At 37.9% G+C, this 20,629-nt stretch overlaps 2 protein-coding genes across 2 annotated transcripts; both read right to left on the reverse strand.

Annotated features, from left to right (window-relative positions):
* Window positions 1-2,702: 2,702 nt before the first annotated feature.
* Window positions 2,703-3,101, reverse strand: LOC131995629 (histone H3-like; the record flags this gene model as incomplete). The annotated part of the gene is made up of 1 exon (XM_059364420.1): window positions 2,703-3,101. A coding segment is annotated over exon 1 (399 nt), but the record flags the coding sequence as incomplete, so codon positions are not given.
* Window positions 3,102-8,951: 5,850 nt separating this feature from the next.
* On the reverse strand, window positions 8,952-9,350 carry LOC131995645 (histone H3-like; the record flags this gene model as incomplete). The annotated part of the gene is made up of 1 exon (XM_059364436.1): window positions 8,952-9,350. A coding segment is annotated over exon 1 (399 nt), but the record flags the coding sequence as incomplete, so codon positions are not given.
* Between the last annotated feature and the right edge of the window lie 11,279 nt (window positions 9,351-20,629).

Consider the following 20,629-nt stretch of genomic DNA (forward strand, 5'->3'; position numbering starts at 1 on the left):
TGAAGGGAATATTGTACGCCACTCTCTTATTGGTTAGGTATGCTAAATGAGATTTTCTTTAACATTAACTGATTTTCATAGTTCTTAGTAATTGCTTTGGTTTATGACCCTAAGTGAAACAGTTAATCCAGTTGCGGAAAAAATCCCATTTAACATGTGATTACTTAAATTTCCTTAAAGGGTAATGTATTCCCATATTAGGTAACAATGGTATTAAAAGATTTCAACAGATGTTTTACAGCTACGAAAAGGGCTGTGATTAGCTTTTCCCTTAAAATTAACATAGTATTTATTAGGTAATTAAAAAATTGTTTGAGTTAAATTTGGTCTCTTTTTAAAAATTTTTTTGTAGCCCTGAAAAGGGCTGTTAGATATACTGCTTTCGAATATCGAAAATAATCATTTTGACATGATAAGTAATTTTGCATGGAAAAATTACTTCTTAGCGGCGGTCTTCTTGGCAGCTGGCTTCTTTGCTGCGGCAGCCTTTTTGGGCTTGGCAGCGGTGGTTTTTGCCTTGGGTGCCTTTGGTTTAGTGGCTGATGCTTTGGCGGCTGTTTTTGCGGGTTTAGCTTTAACTGTACCTGTCTTTTTGGCAGTTTTAGCCTTGGCCTTTTCGGTCTTCTTCTTCTCGGCGGTCTTTTTAGCAGCGGAAGGCTTCTTTGCAGCGGCTTTCTTTTCACCGGCTGCCTTTTTGGGTGCTGCTGCCTTCTTTTTCTTATCACCGGCTGGGACCTTCTTCTTCTTTTCAGCGCTCTTTGCTTTAGGTTCCTTCGAGGCAGATGGGGACAATTTGAATGAACCGGAGGCACCCTTACCTTTAGTTTGGATCAATTTTCCACTAGCAACAGCGCTCTTCAAGTACTTCTTGATGAATGGGGCCAATTTTACAGCATCAACTTTGTATGTGCTGGCCAAGTATTTCTTGATGGCAGGCAATGAGGAACCACCACGTTCTTTCAATGTTTTGATGGCAGCATCGACCATTTGTTGGGTTGGTGGATGGCTTGGGGCAGCAGAGGGTTTCTTTGCCTTGGCAGCGGCTTTCTTAGGTGCCTTTTTCTCAACAGCGGCGACTGGAGATGCGGTGGCTTCAACAACGGCGGCGTCAGACATGATTTCACTTATATTTTTCTTTTTAAACACACTTTAACACTTTGTAAATATACACTCACTACTGGTGTACGCTGATTGGTTGAAAATATGGTTTCAACCTTTAGATTAGTGATGGCTGGGTACATCGAAATTATGAGAAGTACATAGTAGTCAACTACGAAATTTTGCGAAACGTTGTGTGGAAGCGAATAAAAATTTTTACAAAAGTTTTCACAGAATTATTCATTTTACGATGAGATAGTAACAATTTCTTTTTATTTTTTATACAATTCTTCTAGTAGAGATATCCAGCTAATCATTAAAGAAAATCCGAGTTAATTATCTTTAAGCGTTACCGAGTTATAAGGGTTTGAGTTGAAAGTTTATAAAAATGTTATGATAAAATTGTAACTAAATTATAAAAATTTTCCAATTTTTATTGAAAATTGGTTTTTATAAAAATTTAGTATGGAATCTTGATATGTTTTCTTGAAAGAAGTGTAAAAAAAAGTGAAAATTTGGATGATTTTCATAGTGAAATAATCGATTTTATTATGTAGTCTATGACAGTTGAATTCACCATATTGGCGTATTTTCCATGAATAAAAGTTTTTCTGCAAATTAATTTGAAAGCTCTAATGTAAAAATGTTTTAGGAAAATTTTATCATAAAATATTATAGAAATGATAGATTTCTATTAAAATGTTACATAATTTGTAAAAAGTGTACGTTTGTTACGAAAAGTCTAAAATATTACGATGCTATGTTATACCAACGTCGTTGGCTATGCAAAATGTGCGGTGAGCTCTATTGCATTTATTATAAAATATTTTTTTCTATATAAAGTGGACTTGAAACTAAATAAAAAATTTAAAAATGTAAATTCTAAACAATGTATTGTTGCAATCACAAATTTAAAAAAATATATAATTTTTTTTTGGAAATTAAACACAAATTCAAAAATGCCCTTGTCTAAGCAAGCAAATGTAGAACAGTTGCATACCGAACGAAATCTATTTCCCTTTAATAATTTAAAATATTAAAATACTATTTTATTCTTTTTAAAACAGTTTTTAGAATAGCAAAAAATATCATTTGTTTAAAAATAATAAAAAATACAGAAAAAATTTATATTCAATGTATCTAAATTATCTATTTAAGGTTAAAATTCTCTCGAATGTATTGGCCTGCCTGTTTTTATCTTCATTCATTCTTGTTATGTAGCTACTACGAAAAATCAAATTTTGCAAAAAGAATAACAGCAAATATACTGTTGCTAATAGAAAATAAAAATTTTCAATTTAACATAAAAAGTAAATTAAATAATTTTTTTTTAAAAAAAAGTTTTTGATTTCGCTCCATGTTTTGAAACCCAATATTACCAAAAGTAAAACGCATAGAAAAGAAAAAAATTTTTTTAATATAAATAGTGTATTTTTCCATCCCCAAAAAAAGACTATATTTATTTATTTTAATAAAAATAAAAAGGTGTAAGTTTTGAATAAATTTTTTTCTCTTTTTTATAAAAATATTGTGGTCCTGAAAAGGACCGATTGTTTTTGTAAAAAAAAGTTGGCTTTTAAAATGTCAATAATTTAAGCACGTTCTCCACGAATACGTCTGGCCAATTGGATATCCTTGGGCATGATGGTGACACGCTTGGCATGGATGGCACACAAGTTGGTATCTTCGAAGAGACCGACCAAGTAGGCTTCGCTAGCTTCTTGCAAGGCCATGACAGCAGAGCTCTGGAAACGCAAGTCAGTCTTGAAATCTTGGGCAATTTCACGAACCAAACGTTGGAAAGGCAATTTGCGGATCAACAACTCAGTACTCTTCTGGTAGCGACGGATTTCACGCAAAGCAACGGTACCAGGGCGGAAACGATGTGGCTTCTTAACACCACCGGTGGCTGGTGCGCTCTTACGAGCAGCTTTGGTAGCCAATTGCTTACGAGGGGCTTTGCCACCAGTAGATTTACGGGCAGTTTGCTTAGTACGAGCCATTTTTCACTAGAGGTTTTTAGTTCACTTCACGATATGCACACAAACACTGTTAACACTGTAATAGTTGCCTTACGGAGCGATTCCCGATATTTATAGAAAAAATTTGGCGGGCTACAGTTTCCAATAAGGGTGTGTGCTGCGTATATGCTTCAACATTTGTATCTGTACACACGAAGTGTATACGAACAACCCCGAAGATAGATCGAAGCGTATGTGTATGTAGTAAATTCAGAGCGGATTTTGTATAAATATGAGGTATCGCAGCATGGTAAGTATTAGTTCTTGTGCATAACTTGTGAAGTGAATTTAATTTAAAAAGTGAAAAAATGACTGGTCGTGGTAAAGGTGGCAAAGGCTTGGGAAAAGGTGGCGCTAAACGTCATCGTAAAGTGTTGCGTGATAACATCCAAGGTATCACCAAGCCTGCAATCAGACGTTTGGCTCGTCGTGGCGGTGTAAAGCGTATCTCTGGATTGATTTACGAAGAAACCCGTGGTGTCCTGAAGGTGTTTTTGGAAAACGTTATTCGTGATGCTGTCACCTACACTGAACACGCTAAGCGTAAAACCGTCACCGCTATGGATGTCGTCTACGCTTTGAAGAGACAAGGCCGCACTTTGTACGGTTTCGGCGGTTAAACATTATCTTGACGCTATTTTGGAGAAAATTTTAAGAACTTTAAAACTAAAACAATCGGTCCTTTTCAGGACCACAAAACATATTTAAAAAGAGATATATCTTGTTATAAATTTTTACTAAAAAAAAATACATAAAATTTATTTGAAAATAAATATTACCATTTTTCAATTTGCCGTCGGCCAAAATGTAGCTTCTATAATATACATACATACATGACGAAACTAAAACCGACGCCATTAGAACAATACGATGAAACGATGGTATACAACACTAAAAAGCATACATACACACAGATACCAAAATGCACGCATATACTACCATTAAATGTTTCCTTTGCTTGGAGCTGCTAACTTTGTCACAAATGTACGAAGAGGGACGATCGTAGATACTTCGTTTCGATGTTTTGTTATTACATATGCCAATTTTTTTCAGCATCAGAAAATGAACAATGATTACCATGTGATATTCAAATGTAAAATAAATAGTTTTTACAGTACCCTAATGGTAACATTGATCCTATTAAATGCCGATAATCTTGAGTAGGGTCGATAAAACTAAATTCTTATTATGTTAATGTATGCAAAAAGGCGAAATGTTGATGCATGATAATTGATAACTGATAATTATGACATGTATATTAAAAGACCTGCAATAGTCGATAAGATGTAAACATATTTGAAAATGTTTACCTATAAACAATAGATGGCAGATTTTTTTTGTATTTACGCCTAAAACAGGATTGTTTAAGGAAATTTCGAATAACGAAATTGCTAGCAAATTACCAAATCCACTGAAAAAAAATCGACCAAAAAATATTTTTTAAATTTAACTACAATTAAAATTTTATTTATTATTTAAAACTATTTTTTAAGTAAATTTTCTTGATAAAATAAGGTTTGATATAGTTTTTTCTCTTTTAAAAAAATTTTTGTCGTCCTGAAAAGGACGGATTGTTGTTGTTGATTTATACGATGGCCTGTATTTACATTTTTTCTTTGATGCTCGTAGATAATTTAAGCCTTCTTTTCGGTCTTCTTGGGCAAGAGAACAGCTTGAATGTTTGGCAATACACCACCTTGAGCAATGGTGACACCGGACAGCAATTTGTTCAATTCTTCGTCATTACGGATAGCCAATTGCAAGTGACGGGGGATAATTCTTGTCTTCTTGTTGTCACGAGCAGCGTTGCCAGCCAATTCAAGAACTTCAGCGGCCAAATACTCCATGACAGCAGCCAAGTAAACTGGAGCTCCGGCACCAACACGTTCAGCATAGTTGCCTTTGCGCAACAAACGATGGATACGACCGACGGGGAATTGAAGACCAGCACGGTTGGAACGGGACTTTGCCTTTCCCTTAACTTTGCCACCTTTACCACGACCAGACATTTTTAGTTATTTTTTTTTAATTCACTTCACTTAGCACTGAAACACAAATGATATTAGTTCGCAGCATGAACTGCAGTATTTATACTTTCGGATCCAACGTGTAGCTAAATTTAGAGGGTTGTTTTCGTAAACATAGCGACTGTTTTCGTCTACCTGAATATCTTGTGCATGAAATGGTTTAAATATTCCGAGTAAGCCATCAAACACACAAAATCGTGAACAGTGTTAAAAGTGTTTGTGTGACTTAAAAAAAAAACCAAGTGAAAATGCCTCCAAAAGCCAGTGGTAAAGCAGCAAAGAAGGCCGGCAAAGCCCAAAAGAACATCACTAAGGGTGACAAGACCAAGAGACGCACCAAGCGTAAGGAGAGTTATGCTATCTACATTTACAAAGTGTTGAAGCAAGTCCATCCCGATACTGGTATCTCCTCAAAGGCCATGAGCATCATGAACAGTTTCGTCAACGATATCTTTGAACGTATCGCCGCCGAAGCCTCCCGTTTGGCTCACTACAACAAGCGTTCCACCATCACCAGTCGGGAAATCCAAACTGCCGTCCGTCTATTATTGCCCGGTGAGTTGGCTAAGCACGCTGTCAGTGAAGGTACCAAAGCCGTTACTAAGTACACCAGCTCCAAGTAAATGGCATACTTATTTCGTCGTACAATATTTTCCCTACAACATCAAAGGCCCTTTTCAGGGCCACAAAATAAATTAAAAAAGAGACTTAATTCGTTATTCAACTAAAATTAATTTATATTTACAAATTTAAAGAAAAAATATATCTACCACTCACCCTCACATTGCCCTTATTACTTTTTTAAAATAAAATATGTATACTACCCATACTCTAATATTGCCCTCCTTGCTTAGCACCATCTACATCTACAGTAATATGATCAACACATATTGCTCTTATGCTCAAACACTCGGTATGCAACGTTGTATTGATGTTCGAGTATATGTGAGCGTGTGTGTTGATACTAAATTTTTTAGGGATGTATACTAGTATGTTAGCGTGAAATGGTGTAGAGATGTATATGTGGACTTATGCGTTTGTACGCGAGATCTATGGGTAGGTATGCTCGTAAAGAATGAAATAGGTATGCTAAGTGCGATTTTTGAAGGGAATATTGTACGCCACTCTCTTATTGGTTAGGTATGCTAAATGAGATTTTCTTTAACATTAACTGATTTTCATAGTTCTTAGTAATTGCTTTGGTTTATGACCCTAAGTGAAACAGTTAATCCAGTTGCGGAAAAAATCCCATTTAACATGTGATTACTTAAATTTCCTTAAAGGGTAATGTATTCCCATATTAGGTAACAATGGTATTAAAAGATTTCAACAGATGTTTTACAGCTACGAAAAGGGCTGTGATTAGCTTTTCCCTTAAAATTAACATAGTATTTATTAGGTAATTAAAAAATTGTTTGAGTTAAATTTGGTCTCTTTTTAAAAATTTTTTTGTAGCCCTGAAAAGGGCTGTTAGATATACTGCTTTCGAATATCGAAAATAATCATTTTGACATGATAAGTAATTTTGCATGGAAAAATTACTTCTTAGCGGCGGTCTTCTTGGCAGCTGGCTTCTTTGCTGCGGCAGCCTTTTTGGGCTTGGCAGCGGTGGTTTTTGCCTTGGGTGCCTTTGGTTTAGTGGCTGATGCTTTGGCGGCTGTTTTTGCGGGTTTAGCTTTAACTGTACCTGTCTTTTTGGCAGTTTTAGCCTTGGCCTTTTCGGTCTTCTTCTTCTCGGCGGTCTTTTTAGCAGCGGAAGGCTTCTTTGCAGCGGCTTTCTTTTCACCGGCTGCCTTTTTGGGTGCTGCTGCCTTCTTTTTCTTATCACCGGCTGGGACCTTCTTCTTCTTTTCAGCGCTCTTTGCTTTAGGTTCCTTCGAGGCAGATGGGGACAATTTGAATGAACCGGAGGCACCCTTACCTTTAGTTTGGATCAATTTTCCACTAGCAACAGCGCTCTTCAAGTACTTCTTGATGAATGGGGCCAATTTTACAGCATCAACTTTGTATGTGCTGGCCAAGTATTTCTTGATGGCAGGCAATGAGGAACCACCACGTTCTTTCAATGTTTTGATGGCAGCATCGACCATTTGTTGGGTTGGTGGATGGCTTGGGGCAGCAGAGGGTTTCTTTGCCTTGGCAGCGGCTTTCTTAGGTGCCTTTTTCTCAACAGCGGCGACTGGAGATGCGGTGGCTTCAACAACGGCGGCGTCAGACATGATTTCACTTATATTTTTCTTTTTAAACACACTTTAACACTTTGTAAATATACACTCACTACTGGTGTACGCTGATTGGTTGAAAATATGGTTTCAACCTTTAGATTAGTGATGGCTGGGTACATCGAAATTATGAGAAGTACATAGTAGTCAACTACGAAATTTTGCGAAACGTTGTGTGGAAGCGAATAAAAATTTTTACAAAAGTTTTCACAGAATTATTCATTTTACGATGAGATAGTAACAATTTCTTTTTATTTTTTATACAATTCTTCTAGTAGAGATATCCAGCTAATCATTAAAGAAAATCCGAGTTAATTATCTTTAAGCGTTACCGAGTTATAAGGGTTTGAGTTGAAAGTTTATAAAAATGTTATGATAAAATTGTAACTAAATTATAAAAATTTTCCAATTTTTATTGAAAATTGGTTTTTATAAAAATTTAGTATGGAATCTTGATATGTTTTCTTGAAAGAAGTGTAAAAAAAAGTGAAAATTTGGATGATTTTCATAGTGAAATAATCGATTTTATTATGTAGTCTATGACAGTTGAATTCACCATATTGGCGTATTTTCCATGAATAAAAGTTTTTCTGCAAATTAATTTGAAAGCTCTAATGTAAAAATGTTTTAGGAAAATTTTATCATAAAATATTATAGAAATGATAGATTTCTATTAAAATGTTACATAATTTGTAAAAAGTGTACGTTTGTTACGAAAAGTCTAAAATATTACGATGCTATGTTATACCAACGTCGTTGGCTATGCAAAATGTGCGGTGAGCTCTATTGCATTTATTATAAAATATTTTTTTCTATATAAAGTGGACTTGAAACTAAATAAAAAATTTAAAAATGTAAATTCTAAACAATGTATTGTTGCAATCACAAATTTAAAAAAATATATAATTTTTTTTTGGAAATTAAACACAAATTCAAAAATGCCCTTGTCTAAGCAAGCAAATGTAGAACAGTTGCATACCGAACGAAATCTATTTCCCTTTAATAATTTAAAATATTAAAATACTATTTTATTCTTTTTAAAACAGTTTTTAGAATAGCAAAAAATATCATTTGTTTAAAAATAATAAAAAATACAGAAAAAATTTATATTCAATGTATCTAAATTATCTATTTAAGGTTAAAATTCTCTCGAATGTATTGGCCTGCCTGTTTTTATCTTCATTCATTCTTGTTATGTAGCTACTACGAAAAATCAAATTTTGCAAAAAGAATAACAGCAAATATACTGTTGCTAATAGAAAATAAAAATTTTCAATTTAACATAAAAAGTAAATTAAATAATTTTTTTTTAAAAAAAAGTTTTTGATTTCGCTCCATGTTTTGAAACCCAATATTACCAAAAGTAAAACGCATAGAAAAGAAAAAAATTTTTTTAATATAAATAGTGTATTTTTCCATCCCCAAAAAAAGACTATATTTATTTATTTTAATAAAAATAAAAAGGTGTAAGTTTTGAATAAATTTTTTTCTCTTTTTTATAAAAATATTGTGGTCCTGAAAAGGACCGATTGTTTTTGTAAAAAAAAGTTGGCTTTTAAAATGTCAATAATTTAAGCACGTTCTCCACGAATACGTCTGGCCAATTGGATATCCTTGGGCATGATGGTGACACGCTTGGCATGGATGGCACACAAGTTGGTATCTTCGAAGAGACCGACCAAGTAGGCTTCGCTAGCTTCTTGCAAGGCCATGACAGCAGAGCTCTGGAAACGCAAGTCAGTCTTGAAATCTTGGGCAATTTCACGAACCAAACGTTGGAAAGGCAATTTGCGGATCAACAACTCAGTACTCTTCTGGTAGCGACGGATTTCACGCAAAGCAACGGTACCAGGGCGGAAACGATGTGGCTTCTTAACACCACCGGTGGCTGGTGCGCTCTTACGAGCAGCTTTGGTAGCCAATTGCTTACGAGGGGCTTTGCCACCAGTAGATTTACGGGCAGTTTGCTTAGTACGAGCCATTTTTCACTAGAGGTTTTTAGTTCACTTCACGATATGCACACAAACACTGTTAACACTGTAATAGTTGCCTTACGGAGCGATTCCCGATATTTATAGAAAAAATTTGGCGGGCTACAGTTTCCAATAAGGGTGTGTGCTGCGTATATGCTTCAACATTTGTATCTGTACACACGAAGTGTATACGAACAACCCCGAAGATAGATCGAAGCGTATGTGTATGTAGTAAATTCAGAGCGGATTTTGTATAAATATGAGGTATCGCAGCATGGTAAGTATTAGTTCTTGTGCATAACTTGTGAAGTGAATTTAATTTAAAAAGTGAAAAAATGACTGGTCGTGGTAAAGGTGGCAAAGGCTTGGGAAAAGGTGGCGCTAAACGTCATCGTAAAGTGTTGCGTGATAACATCCAAGGTATCACCAAGCCTGCAATCAGACGTTTGGCTCGTCGTGGCGGTGTAAAGCGTATCTCTGGATTGATTTACGAAGAAACCCGTGGTGTCCTGAAGGTGTTTTTGGAAAACGTTATTCGTGATGCTGTCACCTACACTGAACACGCTAAGCGTAAAACCGTCACCGCTATGGATGTCGTCTACGCTTTGAAGAGACAAGGCCGCACTTTGTACGGTTTCGGCGGTTAAACATTATCTTGACGCTATTTTGGAGAAAATTTTAAGAACTTTAAAACTAAAACAATCGGTCCTTTTCAGGACCACAAAACATATTTAAAAAGAGATATATCTTGTTATAAATTTTTACTAAAAAAAAATACATAAAATTTATTTGAAAATAAATATTACCATTTTTCAATTTGCCGTCGGCCAAAATGTAGCTTCTATAATATACATACATACATGACGAAACTAAAACCGACGCCATTAGAACAATACGATGAAACGATGGTATACAACACTAAAAAGCATACATACACACAGATACCAAAATGCACGCATATACTACCATTAAATGTTTCCTTTGCTTGGAGCTGCTAACTTTGTCACAAATGTACGAAGAGGGACGATCGTAGATACTTCGTTTCGATGTTTTGTTATTACATATGCCAATTTTTTTCAGCATCAGAAAATGAACAATGATTACCATGTGATATTCAAATGTAAAATAAATAGTTTTTACAGTACCCTAATGGTAACATTGATCCTATTAAATGCCGATAATCTTGAGTAGGGTCGATAAAACTAAATTCTTATTATGTTAATGTATGCAAAAAGGCGAAATGTTGATGCATGATAATTGATAACTGATAATTATGACATGTATATTAAAAGACCTGCAATAGTCGATAAGATGTAAACATATTTGAAAATGTTTACCTATAAACAATAGATGGCAGATTTTTTTTGTATTTACGCCTAAAACAGGATTGTTTAAGGAAATTTCGAATAACGAAATTGCTAGCAAATTACCAAATCCACTGAAAAAAAATCGACCAAAAAATATTTTTTAAATTTAACTACAATTAAAATTTTATTTATTATTTAAAACTATTTTTTAAGTAAATTTTCTTGATAAAATAAGGTTTGATATAGTTTTTTCTCTTTTAAAAAAATTTTTGTCGTCCTGAAAAGGACGGATTGTTGTTGTTGATTTATACGATGGCCTGTATTTACATTTTTTCTTTGATGCTCGTAGATAATTTAAGCCTTCTTTTCGGTCTTCTTGGGCAAGAGAACAGCTTGAATGTTTGGCAATACACCACCTTGAGCAATGGTGACACCGGACAGCAATTTGTTCAATTCTTCGTCATTACGGATAGCCAATTGCAAGTGACGGGGGATAATTCTTGTCTTCTTGTTGTCACGAGCAGCGTTGCCAGCCAATTCAAGAACTTCAGCGGCCAAATACTCCATGACAGCAGCCAAGTAAACTGGAGCTCCGGCACCAACACGTTCAGCATAGTTGCCTTTGCGCAACAAACGATGGATACGACCGACGGGGAATTGAAGACCAGCACGGTTGGAACGGGACTTTGCCTTTCCCTTAACTTTGCCACCTTTACCACGACCAGACATTTTTAGTTATTTTTTTTTAATTCACTTCACTTAGCACTGAAACACAAATGATATTAGTTCGCAGCATGAACTGCAGTATTTATACTTTCGGATCCAACGTGTAGCTAAATTTAGAGGGTTGTTTTCGTAAACATAGCGACTGTTTTCGTCTACCTGAATATCTTGTGCATGAAATGGTTTAAATATTCCGAGTAAGCCATCAAACACAGAACAACACATTACAGAATTACAAGAGCAGCGCTCGAAGTGTAAACATCAAGTGTTAGAAGTGAACTTATACGAAGTGCAAAAGAAGTTAACTTTCGTAGTATTACGAAGTCTTGAAGTGCATCATGAGTGATAACAGTGGTGGTGCTATTGGCACCCCAGACGATGAGAATCGCATAGTAGTCAATTCTATGAACAATAGAAACCCGAGCATTAATGGTACTCTCAACGCCAATGTTGCCGAAGAAGAATTTTTAACAGCCGATGGTTTCCAGGTGGTTCAGAGTCGTGAATCCACGAAGAGAAAGAAAAACAGATCGGGAAATTCCGGCGACAGGGATTTCAAAAAATTGAAAGCCGATGCAGCAATAATAGAGCTCACGAGACAACTAGAGCAATTAAAAAATGATCATCAGATAGCCCTCCAGAAAATAAATGAGCTTATGATGGTAAACAATCAATTAACATCAAAATTGGCCGGTGGAGACGCCAACATCAATCTCCAACCGCCAAATAATGTGAACTATTGCCAAACGACAACAATGGCAAAAACGAATATAAATGCCGAAGCAGCCAACCCCCTCGGCAAAACTACAAAAACAACGGAAGTCGTCAACAACCCGACTAGAACTATCACAAAAGCCGATGTCATGCCGACAGCACATCATATAACAGCAACAGAGTGGAGCCTAGAAATCGACCATGAAATCGATATGGACATGAATGTAGATATAGCAGGGCAGCAGGCCACATTACCAGCCAACAAAGGAGCAGTGCCAAAACAGCCAGGGCAGCAACAACAACAACTGCAGAGAAATACTGAGAAGGAAGCCATGGATCATGAGAGAGGCCAAATTAATTCAACAACAAAGGGACCGACAACGTCAACAGGATCGAAAGGTAAGGCCAGCCCACCCGTCATAAAAATATATAATTCCAATTCGAAGGTATTGATAAGTAATGTTAAGGAGAGATTAGGACATAATCTTTTTTCACTGCATATTGTTAATAAGAACTTGATAAATCTTAAATTGAATACGAATGGGGACCATGAGGTGATTAGGAAGTTTTTGGAGGAAAGGGGGGTCTCTCATTTCACCTTTACGCCTAGGGAGTTAAAACCGGTTTCGGTTATTATAAAGGGGTTGTCGGACACGTTTGACAAGGAGGATTTAGAGGGGTATATTAATGAGAATATGCCGGAGCTGGGTCTGAGGAATGTGGTCAAGCTGAGGGGTGACCGATGGGTAGTCCAATTGGACAAGAGTGCTGATATAAAGGCTTTTCGGAGGCTTAGGTATCTGTTGAACTGCAGGGTCAGGGTTGAGACCCACAAGAGGAAGGGTCTGGTTCAGTGCCATAATTGCCAGAGGTTCGGGCATGTGTCCACTAATTGTAGAATGCCGTACAGATGCGTCAAGTGCGGCCAGTCGCATGGGGCCGGGAAATGCGAGGTCCCGAATAGAGAGCAGAATTGTCAGGAGACTTTGGAGAAGGACCCTGTGACCGGGGAGATAGTGAGGAGAATAGGTCGGCAGGTTCACTGTGTTAATTGCGGGGTGGATGGCCACGTGGCCAGTTCAAAGGAGTGTCCAAAGAGGATAAGTCTCCTTAGGGAGATGGAGGAGAGGAAGTCGTTTGCGAGGGCGAATAATGTGAATAGAGCGGTGGGGCCCCGGAGAGAGGCGGTGGCGCCTAGTTTTGTGCAGCAGGGTAGGACCTTCGCTGGCGCTGTAGGGATGGCTGAGTCGGCCGGTTTACGGACTAGGGTGGATGCGGTACCGGTGTCTAGGGAAGCGTCTGGGCAGGTAGGAGCCGCGATGGGCTGGTTTGATGGGGAGCTGAAGAGGCTCATAGGAAAGGACTTTGTCACGTGCATGAGGAAAGTGAATGGGTTTGTCGACACATACAGGCGATATACGAATGATGATGAGAGATTGCAGGGCGTTTTCGGTCTGCTTCTTAGCCTGAGACTCTATGACTAGTTTGAAGTGTATTTTCTTGAATGTGAATTCCTTAGTGTCTCGCCAGAAGAGACACTACTTGGAGCTGTTTGTGAGGGAGCACAGACCTGATGTACTACTGATAGCCGAGACGAAGTTATCAGCTAGGCACACATATGGTCTGCAGGGCTATACGGTCTTTAGGCAGGATCGGAGAGGGGGCAGCGCCGGTGGTGGTACGGCGATATGCTTGACGGACAGGTTGAGTGGGGAGAGGCTTGCGTCGGATTTCGGAAACGTCGAGGCTACAGTAGTCAGGATCAAAGGGACCGGGGGCAGGAGCGTCGTTGCCATGTCGTTGTACTTACGGCCGACTGAGGCGCTGGGAGTGGGAAGCCTCGATGCGGTCGAGGCAGTCATTGGGACTGATGAGGCGGTCATAGGCGCAGATCTTAATGCCAAGCATGGCTCATGGGGTGGGGTCCAGATGAACACAAGGGGGAGGGCGCTCTACGAGTGGCTGCTGTCGTGCCCGTCTTTGCTGGTTAGACCTACGGTTGGGCCGACAAGGTGTGCGATGGGGACAGGGTCGTATATAGACATGATTCTGACTACTGTGGGTATTCGACCTACAGAGGGTGCCATGAGGAGGGGTGGACTGAGGATCGTGGATTTTGAATCCGATCATAAGGCGGTGGTGTTAGAGGCCACAACTATTGGGTTGCGGGCTGGAGAGAGGGTGGAGGTCTATGATTTCAATAGGATGGATGTCAGGGCCTTCAATCGGAAACTGGCCGAGAGGCTTGGATCGGAATTGCTCCCTAGGGATCGCAATGTGTTGCCGGCTGAGATAGATGAGGCAGTTGGAAAGCTTTCATCTGCTATTAATCAGACCATGGTAGAGACCATTAGGAAGGTTACGCCAAAGAGAGATGGGTTGCCGGAACTGCCGCCCGACATTTTGGATTTGATCCGCCAAAAGAAGACGCTCAGGAGGAGAGTACATAGGACTCTTGACCCGCAAGGCTACACCACTGCGAAGGCTATTATCAAGAGGATGAATAAACTGATTGGCGAGCGGATAGCAAGGTTTGAAGAGGAGTATTACCTTCGAAGGCTGCAGGCCATCTCCGCAGACAAGGACATGTACAGAAAGGTGAAGGGGCTGAGTGGTGCCCTAAGGAGAAGGGGAATCGATGACTTGGTGGACTCGGGTGGCAGGAGAGCTGTGGCCGATCGAGAAAAGGCCGAGATACTAGCTAGTGAATTTGCGAGAATACAGGGGACTGCTGTAGCCGGATACGCCCCTGATGACGATGAAGAGCCCTTGGCACCTATGGTGGATTTTGGCACAGACTATTTTGCAGATGGGACAGTGATCCCGGGATCGACCGCAGTACCGTTACGGCTGGTCAAAGTGGAGGAAATAGGAGCCTATCTCAAGAGGCTAAATAACAAAAAGAGTTGTGGAGAAGACGGAATCCCGAATTTTGTTCTGAAGAGGGCTGGCAGAGGGGCATGGTCTGCCCTGACCCTAATATTCAACCACTCATTAAATGTTGGATATTTCCCTAAGGAGTGGAAGGTGTCCAAGGTTGTCGCAGTACCTAAACTGGGCAAGGATCCCACTGACCCAGGTGGATATAGGCCAATCTCGCTTCTATCGAACGTGGGGAAGCTGTTTGAGATAGTGATTCTGGAGAGGCTGAACGAACATCTCGATACGGAGGCTGTTCTTGGCGATTGCCAATTTGGTTTTAGAAGGCAGACCTCGACGGTACATGCACTGATGACCCTGACGGACAGGGTGACAAGAAGGTTGAACGACCGCTGTGCTACCATAGCCGTCAGCTTGGATTTCCAGAAGGCCTTCGATACCGTGTGGCAGATGGGTATTGTAGAGAAGATGAGGACATTCGGTTTCGATCGGTATGTTGTTGCCTTGGTGGGGGAGTACCTCAGAGGCAGATCATTTGCTGTGGCCTTAGGGACCGTTAGGTCTGATACGAGGGCCGTGATGGCGGGGGTACCACAGGGCTCGGTGCTGGGCCCTGTACTGTACAACATATACTTAGCAGATATTCCTCTCCCACAGGGAGGGGAACTTCTGCTAATGTATGCGGACGACATAATGGTGGCGTCCACTCATGCCAGCGCGAGGATAGCTGAGAGGAATTTGACCAGGTACCTGGAGACCCTCAGGATTTATTTCGACAGATGGAGACTCTCGCTCAACGTGGAGAAGTGCAGAACGATTATGTTCAAGGGCATCAAGAAGCGGATATTCAAGAACACTAGGGGATATATACCTAGGGTGACCATCGGAGGGGAGGTGATTGCTAATGCAAGGGTCCTGAAGTACCTGGGCATTGTATTTCAAGAGGACATGACCTATACGCGTCATGTGGACCATGTCATGGCGAAGGGTAGGGTGGCTTTCCAGGCATTGTACAGTGCCCTCGCGGGAAGGGGAGGCCTGAGCCGGAGGGTTAAACTGGCCATATATAGACAGATTGTGCGTCCGTCGATGTCATACGGATTCCCGATATGGTTCTCCATATCATCTCATCAGATGGAGAGGATTCGGATGTTGGAGAGAAGGATCCTTAGATATTGTCTGGATCTCAGATGCAGGATGGATGAGGAAGGGCACTGGATCAGGCCTAGCTGTAGGAGGATATATGAATTGAGCGCTTTGGGCCGGATCGATGTATTTATGACACGGACTGCCCTTGATCAACTCTCGAAATGCTCCAGCCATCCAAATGAGATGGTAAGGGGCTGCGCTGTCTCTGATGAGACTTTTGACCGATACATTCGACAAGGGGCATACTTACCCCCGGCCTCCTTGTTAAACATGTCCGAGAATGGGAAACTTTACGATGAGAATGGTCGGCTGCTGTTTTATCATAGACGGTTCCGAACATACGGTTTTGACGATCTTGTTTATCGTACTTCGCAATGAGAGATCCCCTATGGGGGAAATAGAATTTGGAGAGAATAATTTTATGACCTTTTTGTAAATACCTTAATAATTTTGCTTTCAAGAATGGATTGTTAATTTAAGTTTATGAACCTGTAAATATTATGTAAATACCTTTTTGAATTTTTGTTTTATTATGATTTCCTTTTTAGTTTTTGTTATGTAAATACGTTTTATTAGTTTTAAGTAGGAAATATAAAAAAAAAACATTTGAGAGTTAGATCCTAGAGTTTTTCTTTACCTTTTTACTAGGGCAAATATGATAAGAGACTCCACGGGCTTTTAAAGTGGAACTAGAATGAAATAAGGATAATGGGTTTGGCTGGCCTACCAAAAACATTAGTATATAATTAGAATGTAAGAACTTTATAGAAATATATATATATATATGCTAAAGAAAATAAGACATAAGATCGTAGCTTATAAGGCAAAAATTGTTAAATGAAAAATATGGTAAATAAAATAAATAAATAAATAAATAAATAAATAAATAAATCAAACACACAAAATCGTGAACAGTGTTAAAAGTGTTTGTGTGACTTAAAAAAAAAACCAAGTGAAAATGCCTCCAAAAGCCAGTGGTAAAGCAGCAAAGAAGGCCGGCAAAGCCCAAAAGAACATCACTAAGGGTGACAAGACCAAGAGACGCACCAAGCGTAAGGAGAGTTATGCTATCTACATTTACAAAGTGTTGAAGCAAGTCCATCCCGATACTGGTATCTCCTCAAAGGCCATGAGCATCATGAACAGTTTCGTCAACGATATCTTTGAACGTATCGCCGCCGAAGCCTCCCGTTTGGCTCACTACAACAAGCGTTCCACCATCACCAGTCGGGAAATCCAAACTGCCGTCCGTCTATTATTGCCCGGTGAGTTGGCTAAGCACGCTGTCAGTGAAGGTACCAAAGCCGTTACTAAGTACACCAGCTCCAAGTAAATGGCATACTTATTTCGTCGTACAATATTTTCCCTACAACATCAAAGGCCCTTTTCAGGGCCACAAAATAAATTAAAAAAGAGACTTAATTCGTTATTCAACTAAAATTAATTTATATTTACAAATTTAAAGAAAAAATATATCTACCACTCACCCTCACATTGCCCTTATTACTTTTTTAAAATAAAATATGTATACTACCCATACTCTAATATTGCCCTCCTTGCTTAGCACCATCTACATCTACAGTAATATGATCAACACATATTGCTCTTATGCTCAAACACTCGGTATGCAACGTTGTATTGATGTTCGAGTATATGTGAGCGTGTGTGTTGATACTAAATTTTTTAGGGATGTATACTAGTATGTTAGCGTGAAATGGTGTAGAGATGTATATGTGGACTTATGCGTTTGTACGCGAGATCTATGGGTAGGTATGCTCGTAAAGAATGAAATAGGTATGCTAAGTGCGATTTTTGAAGGGAATATTGTACGCCACTCTCTTATTGGTTAGGTATGCTAAATGAGATTTTCTTTAACATTAACTGATTTTCATAGTTCTTAGTAATTGCTTTGGTTTATGACCCTAAGTGAAACAGTTAATCCAGTTGCGGAAAAAATCCCATTTAACATGTGATTACTTAAATTTCCTTAAAGGGTAATGTATTCCCATATTAGGTAACAATGGTATTAAAAGATTTCAACAGATGTTTTACAGCTACGAAAAGGGCTGTGATTAGCTTTTCCCTTAAAATTAACATAGTATTTATTAGGTAATTAAAAAATTGTTTGAGTTAAATTTGGTCTCTTTTTAAAAATTTTTTTGTAGCCCTGAAAAGGGCTGTTAGATATACTGCTTTCGAATATCGAAAATAATCATTTTGACATGATAAGTAATTTTGCATGGAAAAATTACTTCTTAGCGGCGGTCTTCTTGGCAGCTGGCTTCTTTGCTGCGGCAGCCTTTTTGGGCTTGGCAGCGGTGGTTTTTGCCTTGGGTGCCTTTGGTTTAGTGGCTGATGCTTTGGCGGCTGTTTTTGCGGGTTTAGCTTTAACTGTACCTGTCTTTTTGGCAGTTTTAGCCTTGGCCTTTTCGGTCTTCTTCTTCTCGGCGGTCTTTTTAGCAGCGGAAGGCTTCTTTGCAGCGGCTTTCTTTTCACCGGCTGCCTTTTTGGGTGCTGCTGCCTTCTTTTTCTTATCACCGGCTGGGACCTTCTTCTTCTTTTCAGCGCTCTTTGCTTTAGGTTCCTTCGAGGCAGATGGGGACAATTTGAATGAACCGGAGGCACCCTTACCTTTAGTTTGGATCAATTTTCCACTAGCAACAGCGCTCTTCAAGTACTTCTTGATGAATGGGGCCAATTTTACAGCATCAACTTTGTATGTGCTGGCCAAGTATTTCTTGATGGCAGGCAATGAGGAACCACCACGTTCTTTCAATGTTTTGATGGCAGCATCGACCATTTGTTGGGTTGGTGGATGGCTTGGGGCAGCAGAGGGTTTCTTTGCCTTGGCAGCGGCTTTCTTAGGTGCCTTTTTCTCAACAGCGGCGACTGGAGATGCGGTGGCTTCAACAACGGCGGCGTCAGACATGATTTCACTTATATTTTTCTTTTTAAACACACTTTAACACTTTGTAAATATACACTCACTACTGGTGTACGCTGATTGGTTGAAAATATGGTTTCAACCTTTAGATTAGTGATGGCTGGGTACATCGAAATTATGAGAAGTACATAGTAGTCAACTACGAAATTTTGCGAAACGTTGTGTGGAAGCGAATAAAAATTTTTACAAAAGTTTTCACAGAATTATTCATTTTACGATGAGATAGTAACAATTTCTTTTTATTTTTTATACAATTCTTCTAGTAGAGATATCCAGCTAATCATTAAAGAAAATCCGAGTTAATTATCTTTAAGCGTTACCGAGTTATAAGGGTTTGAGTTGAAAGTTTATAAAAATGTTATGATAAAATTGTAACTAAATTATAAAAATTTTCCAATTTTTATTGAAAATTGGTTTTTATAAAAATTTAGTATGGAATCTTGATATGTTTTCTTGAAAGAAGTGTAAAAAAAAGTGAAAATTTGGATGATTTTCATAGTGAAATAATCGATTTTATTATGTAGTCTATGACAGTTGAATTCACCATATTGGCGTATTTTCCATGAATAAAAGTTTTTCTGCAAATTAATTTGAAAGCTCTAATGTAAAAATGTTTTAGGAAAATTTTATCATAAAATATTATAGAAATGATAGATTTCTATTAAAATGTTACATAATTTGTAAAAAGTGTACGTTTGTTACGAAAAGTCTAAAATATTACGATGCTATGTTATACCAACGTCGTTGGCTATGCAAAATGTGCGGTGAGCTCTATTGCATTTATTATAAAATATTTTTTTCTATATAAAGTGGACTTGAAACTAAATAAAAAATTTAAAAATGTAAATTCTAAACAATGTATTGTTGCAATCACAAATTTAAAAAAATATATAATTTTTTTTTGGAAATTAAACACAAATTCAAAAATGCCCTTGTCTAAGCAAGCAAATGTAGAACAGTTGCATACCGAACGAAATCTATTTCCCTTTAATAATTTAAAATATTAAAATACTATTTTATTCTTTTTAAAACAGTTTTTAGAATAGCAAAAAATATCATTTGTTTAAAAATAATAAAAAATACAGAAAAAATTTATATTCAATGTATCTAAATTATCTATTTAAGGTTAAAATTCTCTCGAATGTATTGGCCTGCCTGTTTTTATCTTCATTCATTCTTGTTATGTAGCTACTACGAAAAATCAAATTTTGCAAAAAGAATAACAGCAAATATACTGTTGCTAATAGAAAATAAAAATTTTCAATTTAACATAAAAAGTAAATTAAATAATTTTTTTTTAAAAAAAAGTTTTTGATTTCGCTCCATGTTTTGAAACCCAATATTACCAAAAGTAAAACGCATAGAAAAGAAAAAAATTTTTTTAATATAAATAGTGTATTTTTCCATCCCCAAAAAAAGACTATATTTATTTATTTTAATAAAAATAAAAAGGTGTAAGTTTTGAATAAATTTTTTTCTCTTTTTTATAAAAATATTGTGGTCCTGAAAAGGACCGATTGTTTTTGTAAAAAAAAGTTGGCTTTTAAAATGTCAATAATTTAAGCACGTTC

This window comes from Stomoxys calcitrans, chromosome 3 (assembly GCF_963082655.1).
Source record: "Stomoxys calcitrans chromosome 3, idStoCalc2.1, whole genome shotgun sequence".
NCBI classification, from domain to species: domain Eukaryota; kingdom Metazoa; phylum Arthropoda; class Insecta; order Diptera; family Muscidae; genus Stomoxys; species Stomoxys calcitrans.